Genomic DNA, 26,083 nt, shown 5'->3' on the forward strand with positions numbered 1-26,083 from the left:
GGATTCAAAACAGGACAGTCACTTTATTCTGGCACGCATACCTACAGCGCAGGATTCAGTAATGTTCGACAATACATTTACTTCCTATGCAATCAACTGCTTTCTATCCACTTAACTGTTAATCTAGAACATTATCAGCTGCAGGAGAATAAATACTCCTCATTTATCATCATGTGTTTCCATAAAAACACAGAATTACATTGACATAATATATACTGAATATTGGAGTAGCTTAAGTATGGTGGCCGCAAGAATATGCTGATAAAATGAACAAGATTTTTGAGGGGATGGAAGTAATAACAGGATAAAACTAAGCCACATTAAAAGCAGGTGGATAGGTGAGAGAGCCACATGGGCTCCTCCTCATTCATTAGTGTTTCCACTTTCTGTCTAACAACTCTCCTGCTAAATGCTAAATTCCCTACTTAGGATATCGTTTCTCCCCTTGAGCGTGACACTTTGACTCTACTTTCCACTGCCTCCCCCTGACTTCTTTATCTCTCTTCCACAGTCCCTCCCTCTCTCTCCGTTTCTTCCTCTCAGGTATGCGTTTTGTTTTGCTGTGAGCGACATGGCGATGGAGCGTAACCAAGAGATGATACTGCCTACAGCGTGTCGAGAATAGCACTCCCATGACAACAGTGCTGAAGACTACTGCTGTTGACGGAGCAGAGCCCCACTGTAACACACGGACATGCATAGAGCATGCACACATGAGGGATGTGTATGTGAGCGGATAAGAATAAAGACATGCTTACAAGTCTACTCGTGTGTTTCCCTTCTGGGTGGAGCTGACCTTTCATATGCATCCTTCTACAAACTCTCACGCAGGGATCTGACCTGTTTCCATATTTACATGCATATCAAGGATGTGATTATATTGCTACTAAGGAAAAACTGAAAGCCTGCAAACACAGGTTTGCACTGAAGGCTGCTTACTTCTGCAAATAGATATAGTAGCGTTGTAGTATAGAAGGATGCTTTAAGTAGTACAGGCAGGAAAAGACATTTCTCCATACGGAGTGACATTAGGGTGTAGGGCGTACTGACAAATGAAAGTGAAAAGCTTAGAATAAACCATGTATGCTGACAACATGAGCAGGACTGGCCTGAGCAAGTGATTGCTCCGAGAGGACAGCTGGGTCTTGCATATAAAAGGTTGACATCACTACGCTACACACAGCGCTGGACAGCTACTCACCACTGCTGTCTCTCTTGCTTCTCTTGTTTCTTACACTCATACACGACTGTCAATCCCCAACTAGAAACACACAGACGAAAGAGACAGAAGATGAAATTAGCTCAGTATAATTATTAATGCCCCAGTGCTTATGATTCATGTGCTCAGTCTGCCCTCTAGTGGTCACTCTGTTCACAAGTCCTATTGAGTTATTCCAGATGAGGCAATGTATCCGAAATTGGGAAATTAATTAATTAAATGTAGCCATTGATTATGCCCAAGAGTAAGAGAGGCAACGGAAAAGTGCTTCAATTCGCATGTTGAGTGTGAGACAGTAGTTCTTTAAAATAATAAAAAGGTAATAAAGACAATAGTTTCAAATAATAAAAGCAGGTATAATCAAACAAGATAATAAAAATCAAGTCTCTATATAAGATAAGATTGGTAGATTGGTATATGTTGTACAGCTCTCTCCTTTCAGTAGTCGTGAGTGGGACAGGAAGTGACCTCACAGTGCCACGCTGCATGTGCTCACCATGTAGGAGGACGAAGTTTCTTCTTAATACCCATGTACATCTTTAGGTTTTTCACTGGCCAATCGCGTTCTGGACGGTTACTCTGACAGACAGAGAGGCAGAAACAGTGATGAGCCTGTGAAAAGCTGTGACAACAAAAAAAAGCAAGAGCAAATCTGTCACACTTACTCTGACTTCCTTGTACATTCTGAGAGAGCTGGAATTGAGGATGAAATATCGGTCGTGGAAATTTCCAGAAGACAGTCCCATTCCCAAGATGCTTCGCTCCTCTCTGAACTTCATCATCCCGTGTTTGGATGCATCCACTTTACTGGCTGAAGGGCAGAATGAGAGGTTACGAAGAATTCAGTGAGTTGGAGAGAATGCTTTTGTTGGCAGTTGGTTCGTGTGTTTACCCAGGTACACCATCATCGCCTCCATAGCGACGTGTTTCTTGATAAGCAGATGGGAGTCGGTGCCAAAGGAGTGAAGGATTGATAAGACTCGCTCCTGATAGTGCAGGGGACGTTCTGAGGGAAGCACAGCGACACACAGCACGGGGTGAAAATGGAAAGCAGATTTGGCATACAGTGATGTTTCTTTACCTTACTGGCAAGCAGTCTGTGCTTTTACGCCCACATACCAAACTCAAAAAGTGACATCCGTGACGTGGCAGACAGAGTTTCCTCTTTCTCTTCTCGTAACTCCATCAACTCCTGTAATTAGCAGGTTGGCTTGATGGGAAATCTTCCCCATTAGTCAAGCTTTACTGGCATTTGATAAGACACCTACAGGCTTCCCTGTGGGTAACCTGATGGCCTACATAGCAGGCTCAAAACAATCCACGACACGCAGTCACATTAATGAGAATGATAGTCTTGCCTCTGGAGGTTTTGTGTCACTTTGAGTAGGTCATGCTGCAGGTTGAGTGGAGAGCACTTCACAAGCTCTGCGTCATTGTTTTTGGTTCGCCGTGGGCCATTTAAAATAAATATTTAATGTTCATTTTATAATGTAAACCCATGATTCTCTCCTAACCACCAAGAGTCATACAAAAATCATGGTCATGGTCAAAAACATCTGCATCAAAAGCGAAAACCACAAAAGGATTATTTTTTTGTCTTCCCATTGTTCTCACCCATTTCCTCCTTGTCACTGATCTCCCAGCAGTTCCAGTAGTCTTTGTCTTTAACCCGGATGTTACGCCGGTCCAGGACCTCACAGGTCAGTTCTGCTGCTGTCATGGAACCAGGGATCTGTCGGAAGATGTAACTCAGTTACTCCAGAGTTTTACTCTCCTCAGAAGTTTTCCTGCGGCACTCATTGTACACCCCACGAGAGAAGATGCCAAATATGTGAAATGTAAAGCATCATCAAGCGTCATTTGGTGAAGTCCAGGTCACCTTGACATGTTGCTCTCCTTTGTCCTTCTCCTCGAGGTACACTGTACAGATGAAGTGCCCTCCTGGTTCAGTACTCTGAAGTGTCCGGTCGGCCAAACACACACACGCACACACAAAAGGTCAAACAGAAAGATAACAGTATTAGGATACTAAACAACGGCATGCATAGATGTCCAACTGCAGCGTACATGTGCATGCATATACGCGTGCAACACGGCAGAGTGTTTAGTGTAAGTGTGTGTGTGTGACTCACAGGAAACTTTGTGTTGAGTTTCTCTCTCACTTGGATGATAACAGTGATCTCATCCAGCTGCTTCTTTAGCTGCTGTTCATCCACCTGAAAACAAGTATGAACACATTCACTCACACAAACAACTTGCAGCCAATATGTTCTTTGACCGCTCACCCTTTTAGAGTTATGCGTTTGCCGTTTTCTGATGTCATCACTTGAGCTAAATGAATCAGCTTAGAGGACAAACCGTGTTGCCCTCCTGTCATCCCTCTGTCTAACAGTGAGCACTGAGTCGTACCTCAAAGATGAGTGTGTAGTGCTGTATGAGGTCCTCTATGGCGCGGCCAGCAGTGAAGTCCTTCCCGTCGGTCTGGAAGAGTGTGGGACCGAACACTATGGCCAAGTTATGGAGGTTCATCTGGTTCAGCTCAGAAAAACGCTGCACGCTGGAACACATGCGGGGAAAACACACATGGGTATGTGCACACAGACATGCATAGAGATACGAGAGGATTTCAATGAGCGTGTGTTTCTTACCAATAGAGGTGGTTGATAAGGGCTTGTAGTGTAGCCTTGTTGACTCGAGGCAGTCTGTTGAACAGCAGCTGGTACTGGGAGATTTTCTTGCTTTCTTCCTGAATGGCTGGAGTAAGAGACAGAGAGAGGGGAAGGAAGAGAGAAAATGATGAATACAGGGAAATATAAAAAGAAGCAGGATCACAGAGAGTGTCAGGAAGTGTACAAGGCAAAGATGGAAAGCACAGAATGAGTGCGTAAGAGAACAAAATGGAGAGAGAGAGAGAGAGAGAGAGAGAGAGAGAGAGAGAGAGAGAGAGAGAGAGAGAGAGAGAGAGAGACAGAGAGAGAAGAGAGACAGAGAGACAGACAGACAGACAGAGAGACAGAGAGAGAGAGAGAGAGAGAGAGAGAGAGAGAGAGAGAGAGAGAGAGAGAGAGAGACAGAGAGAGAGAGACAGAGAGAGAAGAGAGACAGAGAGACAGACAGACAGACAGACAGACAGACAGACAGACAGACAGACAGACAGACAGACAGACAGACAGACAGAGAGACAGAGAGACAGAGACAGAGAGAGAGAGAGAGAACAAATGATTAGTGAATGGGGGTAGAGATGTAAATGTAGACAGATACAGCGATAAAGGTTTACTGTGCTAGAACAAAGGCCATATTTGCTTGTGATCTCACATGCAAACAAGCTCAGGTTATGGAAAATGGTACGCAATTTGTAGGAGTTCTCCTCACAAGATGACACCTGACACACAGCTGCAGCGACTCTGGCACACTTCTATTATAATCAGGTGATACAACATAATATAATAAGTCTGTCGGGACTACTTCATTAGTAGAAAATAGTCCCTAAACTGTTAAAACAGTCCACAGCGAGGACTGTGGATTATCCTGAAAAACTAGGACATTTATCCTAGTTATCTCCGAACCTGATAAAATAAATATAAAACTAAATTGTATGGCTGGATACGACTAGACGCAAGTGGATTTGGGTTAACTGACCCATCCTCATATTACACCTCGACTATACAGCAGGGCACAACAACAGCCTTGTGACTCTTACCAGCAGCACTGAGCCAGGTGCTGGTATCCTCTGACGTGAACAGTCCCTCTTCTAACTCCCTGAAGAAGCGTTTGAGTGTGTTGGAAACATCGTCCACCTGGTGCTCTCCTTCCCTCAGACGAAGACTGCGTGCGTCACGGCGGAATCTCTCGCACAGCGCTGCCACGCGGGAGTTCACGCCACTCTTACGGTATATCCCCTCAGAGGTCAAGCCTGGAAAAAAAAACAAAAACACACGGAGAACATAATGTTAATGTTAAACAGAAAGTACAGTATAGATTCAGAAATGTCAACTGAACTCATGATAAAGAATAATTTTTTTAAAACGCCATTGTCTAAAGTGTGAAACACAGGGCATACCACCTCAAAACTAGACTTATTTTGGATATAGGGTATTAAGAGGACCAATAACTCATATGGATGCACCATTAGAGATTAGTTATGAGGACAGAATGTGTGTTTATTATATATTTAGGTGCTGTCAAATTCTAAAGATTGTTTTATGAAATATGGCAGAAATGCTGCTGCTGCATTGTTCTCGAAAGGCTGACACTTTAAAGCTCGTTCCCGAACAATGACGTCTAAGAATGTGCAATCCATCATTAGTCAGTCAGAAAATGGCAACTCAGCAAAATATCTGCTGTGACTTCACTGGTGGTCGGGCCAGAACAGCAACACGCTTACAATCTCATCCACTGAGTGTCATTTCATGTTAAATTAGAGCTTTGCAAGTTATTTCCACTAAAGAGCTTCTGGTGCTGTTCTTCTTCTGTATGTTTGGTAACATTGAGTCGTGACTAAAATTCAGTTTCAACCAAGTGTGTCAAATTTCTCAACTGACCCCTGATCACAACGCAGTTACTTTGTGACAGATTTTGATCACTTGTCAGGACCAGAAGTTTCAGGTCAAGGGCCTACACTTCCTTTATATGGCTTTGTGATGACAACATAAAAGGATGGTTACGTCAAATGTTGTGTCATGACCACTACCAGTACATGAAGGCGAAAACGAGGACAGTTCTGCCCTTGTTTCCCGGAAAGCTGACCAGAGAGATTAACATCCCTGAGTAGAGGATATCAGCAAAATAAAGCCTCCCCCACACACACACTGAATGTAGGAGTTAGAGGAGATCAAAGGGAGAGAACAGGGGTTGACAGAAAGGAGACAGAAACTAGTCCAAGTGAAATAAGGCACGTCAGCTGGTGGAGATGAGAGGAAGAAAAAAGGATGAAGAGAGGGAAGAAAAAAGCAACGAGGGAGAAACACACAGACACACACAGACACACACACAGGACACACACACACACACACACACACAGGGAAAGCTGTGACTCTTTAAATGCATTAGTGTCCCTGTCTGTGTAAATCTCTGTGTGTCTCTCACCGCACTGCGTGATGTAGCCGATGCAGCTGTGTACTACGACAGGTATGTCTGTCTCTGTCAGCTGCTGCTGGCTCAGTGTGTCTCCTCCACTCCCCGCTGCCGTCTGGATGGCCCCACACCAGCCGGCAAAATCCAACTTCCTCTCTCCCTCTATGTACAGAGTTCTGAATAAAGAGAGGGGTGGACAGAGGGGAGAAGGGAAGGGGTTACGGTTGCAATAAAGATTACATTTTAAAAAGATACACATTACTATACTACCTGACTATAGATCACCACTGTAACAAATAATCTGCAACCCTCTCACCTGCCCTTCTCCACCAGAACCAGCACCTCATTGTCTTGTTGAATCGCTGTAAAACACAAACGCAGAGTACTCGTATATTAGTCACAGTATATCTGAGCTTTAAACTACTGTATTCAGATTACAGTACGTATGCCATGAAAGTGCAGTTTGTGTGTGTATCCCATGCACAGGTCGTTATGCGTCTCACTCACAGAGTTCATTCAGTTTGCGGAGGTGGATCTCCTCTCCCTGGCTGTCCTCCAGGTAGGCGTGAAGTGTGGAGCCCACCAGAGCAAACCAGCCAACCTTGGATGTTTGTAGGTTCAAGCCGTCTTTACACTTCAGCCGCCCAATCCGCTCAAAAGCCAACCTCAGTAGCGGCTCGGCAGGGGCCGGGATTAAGCTCTACAAATAAAAAAGGTGGACATTATGGCTTTGTAATACATTGCACATCAATCATTGTTTCTCTTCTCTTTTGATGATGATTTAACCACTTCAGTCTGTGCATTACTGAACCTCTCTGTGAAAACCAATACTAATTCAATTGTGAGAAAGGTCAAAGCTCCTGTGCAATACTTTAATGGTGGGAGGATTGCAAGAAAATGTGTCTCTGTGGCTAGACATGCAGGAGCCATGGATGTGCTGTCCATCTACCATCTTGGCATTTATGTTTCTTGTAATACTCAGTTAAACAGAAAAAGCCAAGAATAGATGCAATTTGTCTTTATTTATTCAACCCAGCGTCGTCCCTATCGTTTCAATTTCCAGGTGATGCACGATCGGTGATTGAGTTTAACTCTCCGATTTTTTTTATTTACAATAATTACAGAATTTTGAGTACACACACACTTTGCTGCATCCGCTTCAGCGTTACGCATAGACTGGCTTTCAGCAGTTTCAGCAGAGCAGAAGGTCAAAGTAACTGGTGCCTTATTTCACATCATCATGTATCAGTATCTATTATATTATCTGTGACGAGTGCTGTTCTGAAGGACATTAAGCGGCACAGGAAACAAGTCAGCATTAGCCAGCCCTGTCATGAACACTAGGCAGCACCTTATATACACCATATCAGAGCTCTGCAATGTCACTACAAAAGCAACTAGTCTTCCCCAGCCTGAGGGGAGAAAGTAAAAGGATGCGTGTCTAGACCCCAGTGTGTATTTGGTGGTTACCTTGGCAATAGACTTGACCCATTCCTTGTGGCTGTCTGGGTCATCAGTGCCAAACAGATAGAGACGCTCTGACTCCGAGTAAAGTTCAAAGGTGTGAACATACCTGAGGGTTAGAACGAGAGGTTAGGAGGGAAGAAACACTATGTTCATGTTCGACATGCATTTGGTTTATTTCACTCAACGCAGATTCAGTTTTAGCTATGTATATTATTTAAGTTTGTTTTTAGTAATAGGTCATTTAATACAGACAGTGAAATGAAAGGGGGAACGGATCAGTGTGTGTGTGTGTATGTGTGTGTACCCGTGTCTCTCAGGCGCGTCGACAGCCAAACACACGATCTCTGAAGCCTTCAGAGCTCCGTTAGGGTTCGAGTTCTTGTCACTCTCATAGTAGCTGTAGGTGCCATCGTTCAACGTGCACCAGCGACGACTGAACTCTACATAGGAGGGAAGAATAAAGATTTACCAAACATAATATTAAGAATCATAACAATACAAATAGTACACCATGTTTGCGGTCTGTTTGTAAACTACTGTCCCAAGTTTCATGTAACTTAATGGAAGAATGTATTAGATTTTTGTAGCGGATCCGACTCACAGGGCACACAAGTGGGACATTTGATCTTGACCCTTATAGTTTTGTATGTTTAATGAATTGTGTCGCCGATTGACTCTGTGAGGTGGAGTGTAAGTAAATGTAAGTGTTGCATGGTCTTTGAGAATACCCTCTCTGGCCTTGTGCTCTGTGATAGCCCGACCCATGGATGCAGTCTTGAACAGGAAGCCATTGTGAGACACACAAGGTGCTGGCAAGTAATGTCTCGCCTCCATGTCTCCGCCCACCTCTGACCGTGGTAGCTCTGCAGGAGAGCAAACAAACAACCAACATAAAGTAAGTAAAAGTAAAAACATGTACGTGTAAGAACATCTGTCGTCACCTGGAGTCTAAGTGCATCTGGTAAAGATAAGTGGATAATGTTATACAGCCCAAACACTCCTGGGTATGACAGGAACGATTGTGGCACATCAAAGAGCGTGTGAGAAATATGCTTTCAATTCTCCACACAATCATTTTGACCGTGTTATTGTCACAGAGCCAGACAGTATAATCATATCAGGCTCACAGCACATATAAAGTTACAATCGTTCTGATAACAGAACTATATGTTTATACTTTCAGTACAATATAATCACTACTACATTATTTTATTGTATTGTTTTTAAGTCATGGATCCAACCACATTAGTATATCTGTCACCCATCATTGATTAATAATTTGATGAATTAAAAACAAAGGTGTGACACTGTACCTGTGTTGAGATTGCGGCTAATGAGCTCAGCCTGTAAGGGTTGCGAGTGTGCGTTGGCCAGGGAAAGAGCAGAGGGACAACTTGCCATACCAGTTGAACAATTTACATCTGCACCGCAGAAAATCAGGCTCAACGTCTCCAACACATCACTGCCCTGCACATTTATACAAAGAGCCTAGGGAGACGGAGAGGAGAGAGGAAGAGAACATCATAACACCATTAAATAAATAAATCATGTACAAATGGAGACAATGATGTGTTGCTTTTGCAATGACCTCCAGCCTTTCATGAATGTTGCCATCAGACCCGATATATCAAATATTATATGTGAAGATACTATTTGGGTTCGGTGAAAAGCAAATAATTATAGCACAAGTTTGCTTTTCCCATCAAAATGTACAAAATGGGACAGTTTACCTACAACCGGGTGAGTTCAAATAAAGACACACTATTGCAATACTATTAAACCCCGGTGTAGTTGGGACGGGAAAAGCAACAGGGTGGGAAAGGGATACAGCGTGGCAGAGAAAGAAATAGATAAAAAAAATATAGAAATGAGTACGAATGATACTAAACTGATGACTTTTGTAATCTGGTCCTGCAGCTGCTGACCCAGCTTTAATCGTGCCATGTGACCCTCTGTCAGCTAGGAAACAGCTGAGTTCAAAGTCAGTGTGCGTGTGCGTGTGCGTGTGCCTGTGCGCGTAGGTTATAACCTGGAACAGGCCCTGCCGATCCTCAACAACCAACAATACGTGAGCTTTTTGATTGCTTTTGGGCCAGTATCTGTCAACACTGCAAGTTAATGAAGATGTCCCTCTTTGTTATTGCTGAAAAACAAATATACTGTACTGTCAATAAAAAAACTCAAGTCATTATTTGGGGATTTATGGGACCTGTGGAGGTTATTACTATGATAAAACTACCAACGTAGTGTTCTCAAGTGTTTATCATTTTTAATTTCAAATGCGAAGTCCACTCTAAATCCACCGTATGCACATTTAATAACAAAGCAAGTGATTAGTCTGTAAGGCCCCATGACCTTTTAGCTTCATTTCAGCAAAGCACAGGTGAAGTGAGCACTGATCTAAGAGCAGATGAAAGGATGACTGGGCTGATAAACTTTTGCTGTTCTTTGTGTGGGAGATAGATTTTACATTATAATATGTGTCATGTATTTCAGCTGTATTGAAGTGTTATATTTGATGTTTTTTTATTTTTTTATTATTATTATTATTATCATTATTATTATTATTATTATTATACAGTATATCTTTGGAGTTACCAGTAGAAAACATTGAAATTATTTGGTTTTAAACCAAATAATTTCAAACAAATACAGATTTCTGTACATGACAACCAAGGAAAAGAATAGGATATATCTGACCAAGAGAGTTTTTGAATGACATTTTGTCCAAATATTGTACATTTAAATGTAAAAGAAAGAAGCACAATAGGAAAAAGGTTTTTACAGCTGACTAACTCAACTCAGACTTATGCAATTACACACGCACCCATGCACACATACACGTCTGTATGTCAGTCTGTCAGTCTTGTGTTAAAACCAATAAGCTCTTTTGGATTTGATTGAGAAATTCCACAGCACTCTGTCCCACACAGACAGAACCCCTCCTCTATTTAAGTCATGTTAAGCCTCTACTCACACAGAGACAAACAAACCAATTAAAAAAGATTCAAATTGCACAAGACACACACACACACACACACACACACACACACACACACACACACACACACACACACACACACACACACACACACACACACACACACACACAGTCTCATCATGTGGATCATATCAGTGCCACGTCAGATATACAGTAGGGTCTGGAGGTACTAGAGTTGTGCATGTTGAGAGTTTAGATTCAAATATAATAACCATTGTCTTTTTGTCATCTTTCAATACTTTTGTCTAAATCATACATTAAAGCATTTAAATTAAACATAATTTGACTCACGTCAGGTATTGGACAGTGTTTACAAACATAGCTGAGATTAAATCTGCTTTATCTTGGCAGGTACATGTGAGAGCCCAGCTTTCTGTTTGCTTCTACTGACTGTGAATGATTGTTGTGTTTCAACACAGCTGAACACATTATGTTGTAGCAGAAAAACAGTGATTAAACATAGTCTTCCATTTTACAACTTTGAAATAGGAGTAATTACAGTAAATGAGGGCTGAAGAGGAAAAACAGGTCCAACTAGAGTAGAGGTGACAGTGAAAGGAAGGTGAGCCAGTTCAAAAGGTTTAATTCAGAGTCTGAATACCAACAACATGAAACAGTAGGACAGGTCCACGAGAGCATGTTTGCAGCACCATCCTAGAAAACTGGATCAATGAAAAACCATGTGTGCAGATCTCTGGGGAGGGTTTGATAGACATTTTGTATCTTCACCTTGTTCTGCTTAGACTTGGCACCAAACTCTCTTTTCCTTTTCCAGAGACACAGTTGACTGTATTTCTCCTGCATTATTCTAGTCTTTTGCTTCACCTTCATGCAAATTCTACAAATAAAAATGTGGGTTGAGCTCGCTCTGCGTCACTGGGGCTAATGGCTTCCCATTTGTTGACTCCTATTTTACATTAGCCAACATACACTGAAATGTGACCACAGCACCTTGCTACAGACTAGTACAGTGTGACGTTTTGTGAGGACACATTCCTGAACCACATAACTGTGTGTGTGTGTGTGTGTGTGCCAGTAAAATAAAATACACCCTCATACATGTGAAAGCCATGCTGTATGTAGGTCAGTGCCCTGCAATGAATCAACAACCAACCATCTGCATTCTGACCAAGAGAAGTGCACCAATCAGAACAAACGACAACAAGGAAATGGATGTTTGAAGACCTCACGCCCTCAAACATCTGCTGCCTATGAAACAGGGAGTAATGTAATAACACACACACACAGACACACACACATACAAAGAAAGAAAGAGAGAAGAGAAGGGAATTCAAGAATCTTTCCCAATTTCCCAGGAGAGAGAGAAAGAAAGAGACAGAGATTTTATCTGGGTGTGTCTGAAAACACAGGCTTCCATCTGGCCTCTGCAGTTATATGGGACAGAATCGAAGGAACAGAACGAGATGAGACGCAAAGAAGAAAGAAAAATATTGTGAAAGGAAGATGAAAGCATTTTAGTGGGGCACATTAATCAGAGACTGATTGTACTTGGCTACAAACTGGACACGATACACTCAGACCTGCTATGTGCAGACACACACGTGCATCTGACTTTGTCCATTAGTGCAAATACTGAACGTCCAACCAGAAACACACATTTATACGTGTGTGTGTGTGTGTGTGTGTGTACGCCATCTACATATTAAATCCAGATGAGAATGAGAAGTTATCCACATATGCTCCGTCGTTACCTCACCATGGCAAGGGAGGGAGATGGATAAGGAATTGGAGGTGTAAAGCCAGACAGATGAAGAAGGGGAAGAGAAGATTGAATATGGCATAGAGGAAAAACAGAAAGAAAGGCAAAATATAACTGGGATAGCCGACCCCATCTCACTGTATAATTGAAAAGGGTTTATGATCTAAAATCCTAAAGTGTGAGAGGACTCAGTTGGAAATTGGAAGTAAAATGAGACAAGTAAGTAAGAGCAACAGGAGGGAGTAGACAGAAAGAGAGATGGAGCTCTTCTCCTATGGAAGCCACTTTCCAAAACTATAAAAGCACAAAAACAAGCCCATAAAGAGTTTTTACTACTGCCTCTCAGCTGTGTCTGTTTGCTATAATAAATAGCAATAACATGCAGATTGTCACCAGCACTCAGTCAACATAGACACAACAAACACAAGCTCAACACGACTGGGATTACTCTTCCCTCTGTGTTAAAAAACATCCATGCCATGCTGTGCATTTCTCTGTCAATCATCTTCTATGCTCGACCCAGTGCTCTTTGGCTTCTTCGCTTTCTCACAAACGCATAAAAGGAATTTTGACAAGTCAATTAAAAGGCCTTGAGAAAGGTTAAAATATAAGTGCAATATAATAAGACACCATGAAGGACAGGCTGTCAAACAATACTATACAATATATATGTCCTGGGTATAAAAGAAACAACACATTTTTGAATAATTCCTCATAAAAAACATAAACACTGTGTTGTTGCATGAGGATATGAAACCCAACTCATGAATGAAAGGCTGTGGAAAGCATCAATAGCTAAAGTACCTAAAAGAGAGGGACAAAAAGAGAGAGGGGACACAAAGGAGGAGGGGGGTAGAGTGAGAGAGACAATGATGTCCATTGACAGAGGTGAGCCTATCATCAGAGAGCACATGGACACACACACACACACACACACACACCAAAAATGGCACAGAAACATGCCTACACACACATTAATATGCATGTTAATGTCTCTCAGCCCACTCCTAGTGAAAACCATACACACAATAACTCTAATGTGCTCACTGACAGAGCAACAGTACAGCAATCCTTATAGTCTCAAGACAAAACTATGCCCCTACACACACACACACACACACACACACACACACACACACACACACACACACTAACCTACCTTCACTAAAACTCACATTCCCTACGGAAATAATTTACAAAAACACACAAAATACTTTCACTCACAAGCACACACACAACCTTACCTGTAGTTTTCAGTTCCTTTCAATCACTCCTCTGTTTGAATGTCAGTCTACACGCGCACAAAGTTGCAAAAGGCAAAGAAAAACAACCTATTTTGATGCTTTGATCTGGCAGAAAAGTTTAGAAAAAGAGCCTGGAGTTGAAGAGATCAACTTTCTTCTGCAGTCACAGCCAAACAATGAGGAGGGGAAGAGAGAAAGAGGCGGAGTTACAGCACATTCCAGCTAAAGCAGTGAGTAATGATGTCACATTCAGAAACAAAAAGGAAGAAAGGAAACAGAAAAGTGGAGGTAAAGAGTCAGGACTTGATAAAAAAAACCTGAATGTGAGCCAGACACCCACAGACTGCCTTATTGGCAATGCCTTTTCACATAACTACATAGCTAACACAAACACATTGCAGAGTCTATTATTTATTAAGACACACCGTTGTGGAAAGAGTAGCAACGTAGAGCTGAGGAACGGAAAATATTTGAATTTAAAAAACCTGTTGAGCATCTGTTTGAAACGAGAGGCAGTTATGCATCCAGTTAGACAGAAAACTGAACACGTTGTCAAGAGACTCAGAGAGAAAGAAACAGGAAAAAGAAATAGAAATAGCCATCATGGAGGAGGGAGGACTAGTAGCTGAACACAACGCTTTGAAACCCAAAGAAAAGCAATGATTGGTGGTATGCGTGTGTGAAAATAAGAAAACTTCCTTTATCTCTTTATCTTTACACAGTCACACACACACACACACGCGCTTGAGAGAGGAAATATAGAACTCAGTCAGGTGCAAAATGTGACTCACTCACACACTCAGTGAGTCTGTGAGCAGTCCACATTGTTTGCGGTAAGTGGGGTAAGCAGCTAATGAGTGAACCAGCAGGGTCTGACACACTAATACATTTACGACACACAGTGGAGCACAGCAAGAGCACAATATAAAACCCCCGACACTAGCCATTTGGAAACAGTTCCCAAGTGTCTTATTTCTGACTTTTACTGACCAACTTGTTCATGTTGACGGGGCAGAGGTCTGTGTTTTATGAGTTCCCCTATTAACAAGGACACATACACTGCTAGACCATCCTGACAGCGTTTGTCAACACGCACTGTAATTCCTGATTTGACATTGTAATCTCTCCCCTACATCGAGGCCACTGCTGAATCTCTTATACCACAAGTATGTGCTTAAATGTTTCGCAAACACTGGTGACTCAGAAACAAGCCCGGGAACTCTGATTACTCTACAGTAATCTAGCTTCACTCTGAATGTCAGTTATAAATATTAGTGCAATTGACTGTGCTTGAAATGTAAGACTTAAATCTGGGATTCAGCCAGCTTTTGCAATCCAAGAACCTGCATTTTATTTCAACTGCAGCGAGTTCAATTCAGTCCCTTGAATGCCCCGTTGTGAGGTGAAGTGACCCATGTAGCTTGCGTGAATCAGCTAGCTGGTGATTGAGAAAAAAGTCAAGCACTGAAAGGGTTAAGTGGAGTCTGGCTAGTTGAACGTCACTGACTGGAGAAATGGGAGACAACACACTTGCTATTTTGGACTTTTAAGATGAGCTTGCGCATTTGCTTAAGAAGAATATATGCTCTCCTTTAGTGCAATATTAAACCCTAGAAGTATTTTTAAATCAAGGGACTTACTTACTGTTTACGTTCTTTTGAACTGGTTTCACAGGAAAAGCCTGTTTTGTTGTCTCTCTGTCTGTCAGTCAATGTATCCAACAGATTAGTTTAAGAACGGTCTGGATTCTTCTTTATTCTTGGAGTCTTAGTCATGGTCTGAGTAGTAAGCACGCAGATGCACAGTGTATGGTGTTGCTTGTGCGTGTGCGTGTATATGCAAGTGCAAAATCTAGTCACAACTCAGCCTGCAACCCTGGAACAAAGTCTTAAAGGAGGCACTGTACAGTGAGTCGACATTCAGCCGGGTGTCAGAAAGCGAATAAATGATGGGTGTTGGAGTTAGAAGTTAGGGGTGTGAATGATTCACGATTTGATTCAAAATAGATTATCGATTCAAAACAATTCATTTAAAATAAATTCTTGATTTACCGTAGTAATTTACTCCGGTCCGCTCTGCGCTTATAAAGGCGGTGTAGGAAATGTGATGGCATGAAAACAGAGTAAAATGTGGGTAGGATTACTGTCCATTAGAAGCAATATCTAGGTTCTTTTGTAGACAAAAAATGTTTTGGAAGTTGGATTCAGAATTTAAAAGAAGATAAGAATCTCAATTCCTACATGAGTCGATTTGTCCCCCACCTCCATTAGTCACAGTGAAGCCTCTCTCCCTCAAGGTCTGTTGACTAACTCTGACCGACTGTGCAATGTAGTTTTGTTTATTAAATATCTATAACCACAGAAAATAGTGTGTATATTGAAATCCAAACATGAGGGGAACAATCGAAACAAAACATATTAAAGCACTGATTTTAAACTTACGTTGTTGAGCTCTTTCTGGTTTCCGTACAGAGGGTGGTACTTCCTGTATTTACCCTGCCGGTATTTATGGGTGATAAAACGCCGTCTGTCTTCGCTGCAGCTACTGGAAGTCAAAGCTTCACTTGGCGGGACATTAGCTGCCCAGAAACTGTTTACCCGCTCGTTGCCCAGTAACAGGAACACCTGCATCACAGGTAGGGTTGAGGAGAAGCATTCCCACATTAACAAAGAGTACGAAGCATGTGTGTAGAGGTCAAGATGCACTGTGCAGTTTATTAGTTAGGTGTGACCCTTATGTGTGTAAATCAATATAGAAATGACCACAGAGTTGAATCCAAACATATAAAACACAATTTCACATTCTAAGCTTCACAAGGATTAACTGCAGGGCTATTATGTTAGACTGTATTATGTTATATAAGTGTACATAATAAACTGCTACCTCAGTATAAAGTAATCTGCAGCTCTATTTGGGTTTAAGCAGCTAAATTAACTGGCCGTCAATAAGTAGTTCATGTCCCTGCAGAGACATCTTAGAATGTTTTGCTTAAGATTGAAAAACCAACAACAACTTGTGTGTGTGTGTGTGTGTGTGTGTGTGTGTGTGTGTGTGTGTGTGTGTGTGTGTGCGTGTGTACCTGTATAAGCTCCTCTGTCCAAACTTTCCTGTCCATCTTCAGACTACGAACCTTTGAGATGCTAGGACCCAGTCCTCTGTGCTCTCCTAGAAGACACACACACACACACACACACACACACACACACACACACACACACACACACACACACACACAGTCTCATCATGTGGATCATATCAGTGTCACGTCAGATATACAGTAGGGTCTGGAGGTACTAGAGTTGTGCATGTTGAGAGTTTAGATTCAAATATAATAACCATTGTCTTTTTGTCATCTTTCAATACTTTTGTCTAAATCATACATTAAAGCATTTAAATTAAACATAATAAACACAAACACACACACACACACACACACACACACACACAAGAACGTGTAACAGTACTGTGAAATTATACTGCAACGACCCTAATAAGAGTTTTTACAACAGGCTGATTGATGTTTGTCATGTAATTGTAACACGCAGCAAAACAAATATTTTGAAGACATGTATGAAAATGAAGATAGTCGATTAAATATTGATAAAATATTCACATTGGCAAATGAACAAACAGAGAAACATGAACACACAAACCTGCGCATCGTTTGCAGACCACCACACACAAGTTGATGGCAGCCCATTCCGGCTTGGGAGCCTCACAGTCGGCACAGATACTGTTGCTTGGCTCCGCCCAGATCCGGTCTGCCACCTCGCTATTCGACAGCGCCTCACCTATCGCATTTCGCATGGCGTCAACCCACTGGTCTCGCAGCTGCTCTGACTCTGCGACGAAACTGCGGAGAGAGACAAACACACGGCCGAGTGTTAATGCCGACATGATGGTGTCGATAACAACTACCGAGCGATAAGAAGGAGAAAGCCTCTGTTTGCCCGGTGTGAGTGTGAGTGTATCCTTATGCTCATGAACCCTCTGAGTACTGACTCTTACTCTGCTCTTGTTTTGCTAAATATACTTGAGTCAAAGACTGGAAACTATAAAAGAAAAACACACACACACACACACACAGATGAAAAGAGGAAGGACTCAGACATGCGAGTCTGCGTCAAGCCACAAATCTGTCTGTCTAACAGCACATTTGTCTCCGTCCTTAAAACACACGTACACACACTTCTCAAACGACTTAAGTTGCAAAAATACACACTTAGACCAAGACACACACAGACTCACAATCCAACTCTTATACAAATACACAAGCCTTTTCAGATTTCCCCATCCTGTCAAGCTGAGCCCTGAGCCTCAGCCAAAAGACCACACACACCAACACAAAACACTTGTGCACACACATTCCCCCCTCACTCTTCTTCACACACACACACACACACACACACACACAAACACAAAGGGCTTTTCACATTCTCCAAAGATGTCCAGCTGAGGACTGTGAGGATAGCTGGACGGTGGGAGTTCTCAGTAAAACAACATGATCTAATTTACCCGAAGTATCCTGGCACCAAACCCAACTCAGCCTCAACTACAAGAAAGTATTATTATTTTAGCACTCAAATCCTTTTGGATTAACATAAATCTATTGAGGAGATGAGTCTATTCACAGTACATAACGTTATGTGTATGCACAGGATACTTACAGAAGATTCCTACACAAAAGGTCAAGAGTTCTAGTGTATACACATGACAGAGAGTAGATGAAACTATACAAACACACACACACAGACAGATTTGTGGCTTGACGCAGACTCTGAGTCCTTCTTCTTTTCATCTGTCTAACAACACACTTGTCTCAGTCCATAAAACAAACGTACGCACACATCTCAAACAACTAAAGTTGCAGAAACTTGCAGTCCAACTCTTGCATTGTATGTTGCATTTTTGTGTACATGCGTTACCTGAATATGCGGTAAGGTGTGGTGAGATCAAAGCCACGACGATCTGTGTCTTTAACATTTCCTACATTCATCTCAATGGATGTGATACCCACTCCTATACGATAGTCCTGGAAGAAAAGAAGAACAAGAATTCTTATCTTTTTATTTCTGGGGGGATTTCACTCTGCTAGTTTACGTACACATTTAGAGTATGAAGTAAGTTGATGTCAGATTTGATAAACTTGTAGAACACTGTGAAATTAAAAAATGTGAAGAGAAAGCTAAACAGAAATGAAAAAACTCATGTGAGCCAAACACAATTTTTACAATGTTTTGTCTTTGATTAAAATGCTTATCCATAATTGACAGTCAATAGATGCCTTGTTTTGGGTGCAGTTTAAGACTCTGATTTGTTCTATATAGTATGTTGCTAAATAAAGACAACACTACTGGTATGTGTTTTGTACATGCTCATCTCTGCAGTCACACACAGAGGGTCCTTACCTCAATGTTTTTGTAGAGGAAGACTTTATCTGAGGTGACAACAGTATAAAGTTTGGAGCGTAACCCTCTGAGCTCCAGGTTGCCCAGATAGTCCGGGGTCAAAGGTGAGCAAGGGCTCATGGTGCTGCGCAGAGGGCGCCCCCTGGTGCAGTCCTGCAGTACAGCCACCCAGTTGTTTCTCTCGACTGGATGGATATGCAAACACATGTATAAATAAACGTGTTTAGTAAAATATGCATGAACCAGGATACATTTATTTTTTTAATGCATGTAGACACAAATACAGATGACCAGACACAATCAGACAGACCTTCACTTTCTCCCCTGAAGATAAATGTTCGGTTGTTTGTGACGACCTCAAACTTCAGCTCTCCCACACTGGTCACATTAGTGATGAAGGCAGTAGAGATGATCCCCTTAGAATACACCTCCTACAGCACAACACACAAAAAGCAACAACTACTCTGTTAAACAGAGACAAATCTAACATACAGAATGCAGGAAATGCTTGACACTTGACCATCTCACGGAAAAATACTCAATCTTCAAAATATACTTCCATTGGTAAAGTATTACATACACAGGCAGCTGTTTAAATCCCACAGATCTGTCGCTGCTTTTATGTTGTAAACTTATCTGTAATTGTTGTTATGAGCTTTACAGTTTCACACTTAAGTCATACTGCTCACTACAGAGGGTGGGGTAATAAAATGTATGTATACTCATTTATTCAATATGTATACATGCATACACTTGAGCCCATTTGAAGACAATTTCATCCCTTCAGTAGCTCTTGTTTGTTGTTCACGTCTCGTTTCGATGTAGGTTCCCAGTAAGAGTGACTGATGTGATCATGTGATGGACTTGCTGTCAATCTTTGCTGTTACCTTGTCATTGTCAAAGTATCTCAGGTAGTCAACATCCAGCTTTACCCATCGTCTCTGATAATAAAGGGCCCTGTGTACGAGAACACACATAGAAACATATATTCAAATGTGTGAAGTACAAACTTCTTTTACTGTAATACAAGAGGAACTAGGACAGATGTTTTGCATAGTTAAACTGGGTAGTATTTTTTAAACGTTTCAGTATGACATTTCTTATTACTGTTTCATTATTATTAATAGTGGGCCTAATATTCCATGCAAAGCATATAAAACCAACTGTACAATGTAAAAAGTAATGCAAAAACTTGGCTGTATGTTCAAGTATAAAAATAACCAGTGAAACCATACTTCAGTCATTTGTATTGACGGCATGTTCAAAGTGTCATAATGCTAATGCAGATATCTTTGTAGAGTATTGGTTGATGCACTTTAAATAGCACCTCAGCTCTTGTGTGTGTGCGTGTGCGCTGTCATTCTTACCCCTGAGGTGGATTCTTGTCCAGCCAGCCCATCTTGATGACAGTGGTAAGATGAGAGCTGTCGTCCTTACTGGCCGAGGCCAGTCTGCCATTGTTTGGAAGGCAGACACTTTCTTGCAGATTTCTGATGCCCTCATCCTGCCATGTGCCAGGACTTTGAATTCACAGAAAGTAAGCACACAAACAAACACACTTGAACTTATAACTTTCACGAATGATTCAATCTATTAGGGCAAAAAACTCATTTCTAAAAGTTTCAGTCAGATCAGTCATGTAAATAGATAACCGCCAGAAGTAGCCACATTGGCTCGTCATAGACTTCACTATCAATCTAGAGTTTTATAAACTTCTTGCACACTCGCCTCTACCAATGATTGGTATGAATATGAAAAATTTTGTAATTAAGGCATTCGTTTTCAACACTGACTAGATGCACAGAACTGAGATAGATGCAGATAGTGAATAAAGGGACATTGCTGTTCAAACTGAGGTCAAAAACAGTTTTTTAATCAAACAAGTAAACGGTCAGAAATGGTGTTTGTTAAAAAAATGATACACATGGTAAAAGATTTGTTTGGGTACATTTGCAATACTTTCATTATTACTCTTGGCTTTATCTACTGTACGGCCTAATTGTGAGTTTCTGGGTTTGTGTCAATGGTTTGTTTGTGTTGATGTATGACTCACTCATCTTCATCCAACTGCTCATCGTCACTGTACAAATTACTTTGCCGTCCCTTTACATGGCCGGGCACTTGCAGGGACATATCCTATTGGATGAGACAGCTGTCGTTCACATTGTGCAGGAGGAGGAGGAGAGGAAGAAGAATGTCAAAGAAGGAAATATTCTCACTTACCCTGTCGTGTGCGTTTATTCGATGAACACTGGGGTAAAATAAGTCTGGATCCTCGTATTCATCAGAAGTATCATTGAGTGAATCCAACCCTGCAGAAGGTAGAAGAAGATGTTGCACTGCTTAAAAGGGATAGTTCGGATTGTTTGAAGTGGGGTAGTAGTGTTTTGTTTACAAAAAGAACATGCACACTTAGAGTGTAAACTGTGTTAATCTGTTTGTGGACACAGAAACTAAAAGGAATGGGAAGAACACTGGGCTTACACCAGGTACCAGTGTGTCAGTGTTGCAGGGCTCTGTGTCTCTCTCTCTTAAGAACTAGATTTTCAGGCTCAACGACTAAATAATAAATATTGAGCAAAGTCAAATTCCTTCCGGCCATTTGTATTAGAGAACAATAATGTCAACACACTGCGCTTACTGAGGCGGTATCAATTATGCACTGGCATCTTTGCACTCATGCAAATGGTTGAACAAATGCAGAGGTCCATGACAGCATGGACAACATCAGCAGCACCACAAGAAGGAATTTGCATTTGTCTTCCAGGTGAGAAATAACTTTTAAAAAACTGTTCCGGTAAGATAATCAAGGCTCTCTTTTAGTTGAACTACTTAGTATTTACAGGCACGGTCTATGTCATGGCTATATGTTTATTTACATGACATTTCCAGAAGCTACTTTTGAGTCAAAATGATCTATATTCACCCTTTTAACTACAGATATTGGTGCTCAAGTAAAAGTAGTCAAAAGCAAAAAGATATATTTAAAAGCACATTATGTAGAGTGAAATACTGAAAAGTGAATAAAATCCTATTGTTCCTTATCTCCACTGTATATACAGCAGTAAGCAGTGTAGACTTGATATAATTCATAATTCCCAGTGGCTCAGAGTTTCCACTTAAATTCATCTTTCACTTTGTCTACTGTGCGTTTGGTCTCTTTTTTGGCTGATGAATTACACTCAAAACATCACGGTTATCATCAACTGTGTATTCCGACACCTCTGATCTCTATCTAATAATAAAATGCCCAAAATATATATATTTCTATATTATTATATGCTGATTATACTACTTGCTGGACTCACAGGGAGGTTGGATGACTCTCCTGGCAGGCAGAGCCAGCTGAGTGTCAGGTTGAGTGGACTGATGCGTGTCTTCTAGAGTTTGTGGTGTCCTGATGCGAGGTGGGACCTGTGGAGTTTGGTCATCAGCGACGGTCTTGGTGGGAGAGGAGCTGGGGGATAAAGAGGTACAGGAAAGGTCAACAGAGGTTTGGTGAGCAGGAGAGGAGTCGCCACAGAGATTGGGTGAAAGTCTCATGCGGACGGCTGATTCTATTCATCCTCTGTAACAACAACAACAACAAACCCGCAGGCAACAATCTTACGCTGAGGTGGTGGTCAGAAATTATAACTCTCTACGGTCTGCATGAAGAAAAGGAAAAAAATGAATCACTCTGGTAACCTGATTCAGTCCACATAATTGACTGCTGCTCTGTCTTCTTCAATGGTTCAAATAATCCAAGAGTTGTGACAAACTAGCGTCCCTCTGCCGTCTTCCTGACTGTCTGAATGTTTTTCCAATTCTGGTTTAAGCAGCAAGTCTGAACCTGCCTCTCCCTGCGGGCTCCTGTGTCCAAACACAGCATACCTCTGGCTTTGCTGCACACACACACACACACACACACACACACACACACACACACACACACACACACACACACACACACACACACACACACACACACACACACACACACACACACACACACACACACACACACACACACACACACACACACACACACACACACACACACACACACACACGTTGGACTATATACCGTGGGGAAACATAACCGTGACAATTTCTATCGCCATTATCACCATGGTTATCGCTATATGTCATGTTGTGGTATTTCCTATCTCTACTGTATATACAGAAATGTTTAATGTTATTCATAATTCCCAGTGGCTCAGGGGTTAACCCGCCATGAAAGCCGTAAAAAACAGTCGATGGTTTGTTAGGTATATCCTGATATCATTTTGATATATTTTAGCACTAATAGCAAGATTTCAGGAAAGTGATAACACTGCTTATAATCATGACACGCATGAAATGCGCTCCCATATGTGCAATAGAGTCACTTACAATGCACACTTAACTATCCATCCAGTCATTTTCTCAGGGTGGTAGCGGGCTAAGTCTCTCACACGTACCTCACCCAGAAATTCTGGGTTGATCTCACACACTATTTTTACCCTCACTTGTGAACAAAACTATTTTAACTCCTTCTCTTGGGCCTACTTATTACAATTGCACGATATACGTATGCAGTTGGAACATCGGCTGAAGTAATAACATTACGACTGCGTTCTCCACACATACATACACACATACACACACACACACACACACACACACACACACACACATACATACATACATAGATACATACATACATACATACATACATACACACATTGAAACAGCTCAGGTTTGCTTCCGTTTGCATGGACAGATGCGTAAACCGTAAAAAACAGCAACCGTACTAAGGTTTTGTGGTTTTGAATGTGAATACAATGCACATAAGCACAGTGCCTTAGTTCTAAATGCTTATTTGGTTATTAAAATATCTCTATTTTGGCCATTAATAATGGCACATTCATAATCCACAATACCCTTCATACAAAGTCACACTTCACTATTATGTTAACAAATGCATAGGTATGTAAGTAATGTTACAGAACCACACAATACAGTGCATTTAATGCTTGTTTTGTTATCTGATTTTCTTGCTTACTTTTCATATTGTTACTTCTTTATTTTTATTTTGTTAATTGGAGGGTTAGTCAGACAGTAAATTATGAAATTAATTCATACAATATGGAGCAGCCTATCCGATTTCCATGCTGATGGGAAAGTCAAGAGTGAGCACACAGGCCTGGTTTCTATCCATCCAGTATTGTGAAAGTTCCTCTTTATTCGTCCTTCTCATTACAGTCACAATGCATCATCTTTTACCCTGACTAGGCATATCAGATATTAGTCACACATTACACCAAACAGCTCGAGACCAAACATAAAGAACATGTCACTTTGTTTCCAAACACATTCTGTTTGGAAGTTCCCAAGCTCGAACAAACCCTGTACAGTACCTGACTGTCAGTTTAATGTACTTAAACATTAAAACTACTCTAATTGTTACTGTATGCTGCAGTTAGCTGATGGACCGCCGGCTCAAGTCAAAACTTCCAAAAACTGTTCAGTCAAATTCTCTGTCTAACACAAAATAAAACACAACAGCGTTTATTTCTAAGTGCGCCTTTAAGTTGGCAATACCATATCTGCATTCGCTGTCAAAAAGCCTACATTCACTTTATAAAATGACACATTATATTGTTTTTTTGTCATGTTCATTCGGTTCCAGCATGAGAAACTAATTCATGAAGTACTTTAAATTAAACTCGAGACTATTCTTTTCTTTAGCTCCGTTTAATAATAAACTTTGATACACAATGACGGGAAACTGACCCGTTAAAACAGTTCCTTCTTTTTCTCAGAGGAAGAGTCCTGAGAGTGGGGGCTGCTAGCTGCGTGCTATATTTAACCTGCCCTGTGTTAGCTACTAGATGACAGTTAGCTGAAGAAACAATGACCGCTCCTTTATCCTTGCACACTGTGTGCATGTGAACCTTTCTACACTTTATCCCTGGATCAGCTAATAATAGCTAATGGACCCTGAAGTTGTGTTGTTGACAGATAAGAGGCAATTTAAGCTAACATGTGTGTTACTGCACGACCTCCCTGAAGAAAAAAGTATCTTAAATTCAAGCACAATGTAGCAGTTTGTCATTAACGAACAGCACTAAGCTATTCCATGCTGTGACAAGTCAAGGTACATTATTTATCTGTTTGAATAACAGTCTGTGTGTCAAAGAGCTGTACCAGCAGAAAACATCACAACACAGCAACAAAGAAAAGCTTCCTTGTTGAAAGTCTAACACAAAACAAAGTGAGGAGGGGGATTAGAAGGTGAGAGCGCATGTAAAAACAAGTACAGACTGGCAAGAGACATGTAGAGATATGATTAGTTTCAATGTTACCTGTCCTGACATGTTCAAAAGGAGTCCTCTTCCATGATGATACAACAATCATAAAACACACACACACACACATACACACACACACCGGAGGAAAAGGCAAAATAGGAGGAGGAATTGACCAGTAAACCAGAAGATGGGAGGAGGCAATGAAGCACACAACAAGGAAACTAAAGAGCGTCAGTGTGGGCTTGAAAAAGCAAAAAATCTGAAGGTACTTCCTGGTAACAAATCACTTTTGTTTCTTTCTCTTTCTGTATTTAGTTTTCACTCTGTCTTTTCCCCTGGGTCACTCACAGAGACTAATGAGGAGGAGAGCTTTTAACCGTTCTATGCTGTTCTCCATTGTAACATCCTCCCTCTCTCTACAGCGAGTTTCCTTTTAAAACACAGACTGAGAACAAGCATATGTTGCTCGTAATGGAAGTGCTCCAAAGCCTGAGGAAAGGCTTAAGTTTATTTTCCCTTACCGGTGAAGAGTGCACACATCTTGTATGCTATCACCAGGAAGTACACAAACAGACAAACAACTCTATCTAGTAGAAGAATAATGGTCTGCTCTTAAAAGGAAAATGTGCAGCCTCTTAAACACTAAGTGCTTTTTACAGACCCACATTATTGCAAT

The 26,083-nt window shown here is 41.3% G+C and overlaps 1 protein-coding gene across 3 annotated transcripts in view; it reads right to left on the reverse strand.

Annotated features, from left to right (window-relative positions):
• arap1 (ArfGAP with RhoGAP domain, ankyrin repeat and PH domain 1) overlaps positions 1–26,083 on the reverse strand; it is a 42,598-nt gene that overhangs the window by 5,759 nt on the left and 10,756 nt on the right. For 2 of the 3 annotated variants that reach the window (XM_029445758.1, XM_029445757.1), the window contains exons 3-30: positions 22,441–22,589; positions 21,356–21,444; positions 21,186–21,268; positions 20,500–20,652; positions 20,020–20,089; positions 19,443–19,563; positions 19,133–19,317; positions 18,650–18,756; positions 17,378–17,577; positions 16,804–16,889; positions 16,166–16,348; positions 9,073–9,247; positions 8,488–8,622; positions 8,064–8,199; positions 7,763–7,865; positions 6,800–6,992; positions 6,609–6,654; positions 6,305–6,468; positions 4,920–5,132; positions 3,868–3,973; positions 3,629–3,776; positions 3,352–3,435; positions 3,099–3,173; positions 2,834–2,951; positions 2,112–2,225; positions 1,885–2,030; positions 1,716–1,798; positions 1,202–1,261 (exon numbers count right to left, since the gene is read on the reverse strand). In XM_029445758.1, coding sequence (XP_029301618.1) covers positions 1,202–1,261; positions 1,716–1,798; positions 1,885–2,030; positions 2,112–2,225; positions 2,834–2,951; positions 3,099–3,173; positions 3,352–3,435; positions 3,629–3,776; positions 3,868–3,973; positions 4,920–5,132; positions 6,305–6,468; positions 6,609–6,654; positions 6,800–6,992; positions 7,763–7,865; positions 8,064–8,199; positions 8,488–8,622; positions 9,073–9,247; positions 16,166–16,348; positions 16,804–16,889; positions 17,378–17,577; positions 18,650–18,756; positions 19,133–19,317; positions 19,443–19,563; positions 20,020–20,089; positions 20,500–20,652; positions 21,186–21,268; positions 21,356–21,444; positions 22,441–22,589 — 3,525 coding nt within the window. Of the gene's footprint in view, positions 1–1,201; positions 1,262–1,715; positions 1,799–1,884; positions 2,031–2,111; positions 2,226–2,833; positions 2,952–3,098; positions 3,174–3,351; positions 3,436–3,628; positions 3,777–3,867; positions 3,974–4,919; positions 5,133–6,304; positions 6,469–6,608; positions 6,655–6,799; positions 6,993–7,762; positions 7,866–8,063; positions 8,200–8,487; positions 8,623–9,072; positions 9,248–16,165; positions 16,349–16,803; positions 16,890–17,377; positions 17,578–18,649; positions 18,757–19,132; positions 19,318–19,442; positions 19,564–20,019; positions 20,090–20,499; positions 20,653–21,185; positions 21,269–21,355; positions 21,445–22,440; positions 22,590–25,461; positions 25,938–26,083 lie in introns of those variants that run through there. The other variant, XM_029445759.1, reaches the window with a different exon arrangement.

This window comes from Cottoperca gobio, chromosome 13, assembly GCF_900634415.1.
Source record: "Cottoperca gobio chromosome 13, fCotGob3.1, whole genome shotgun sequence".
Classification (NCBI taxonomy): domain Eukaryota; kingdom Metazoa; phylum Chordata; class Actinopteri; order Perciformes; family Bovichtidae; genus Cottoperca; species Cottoperca gobio.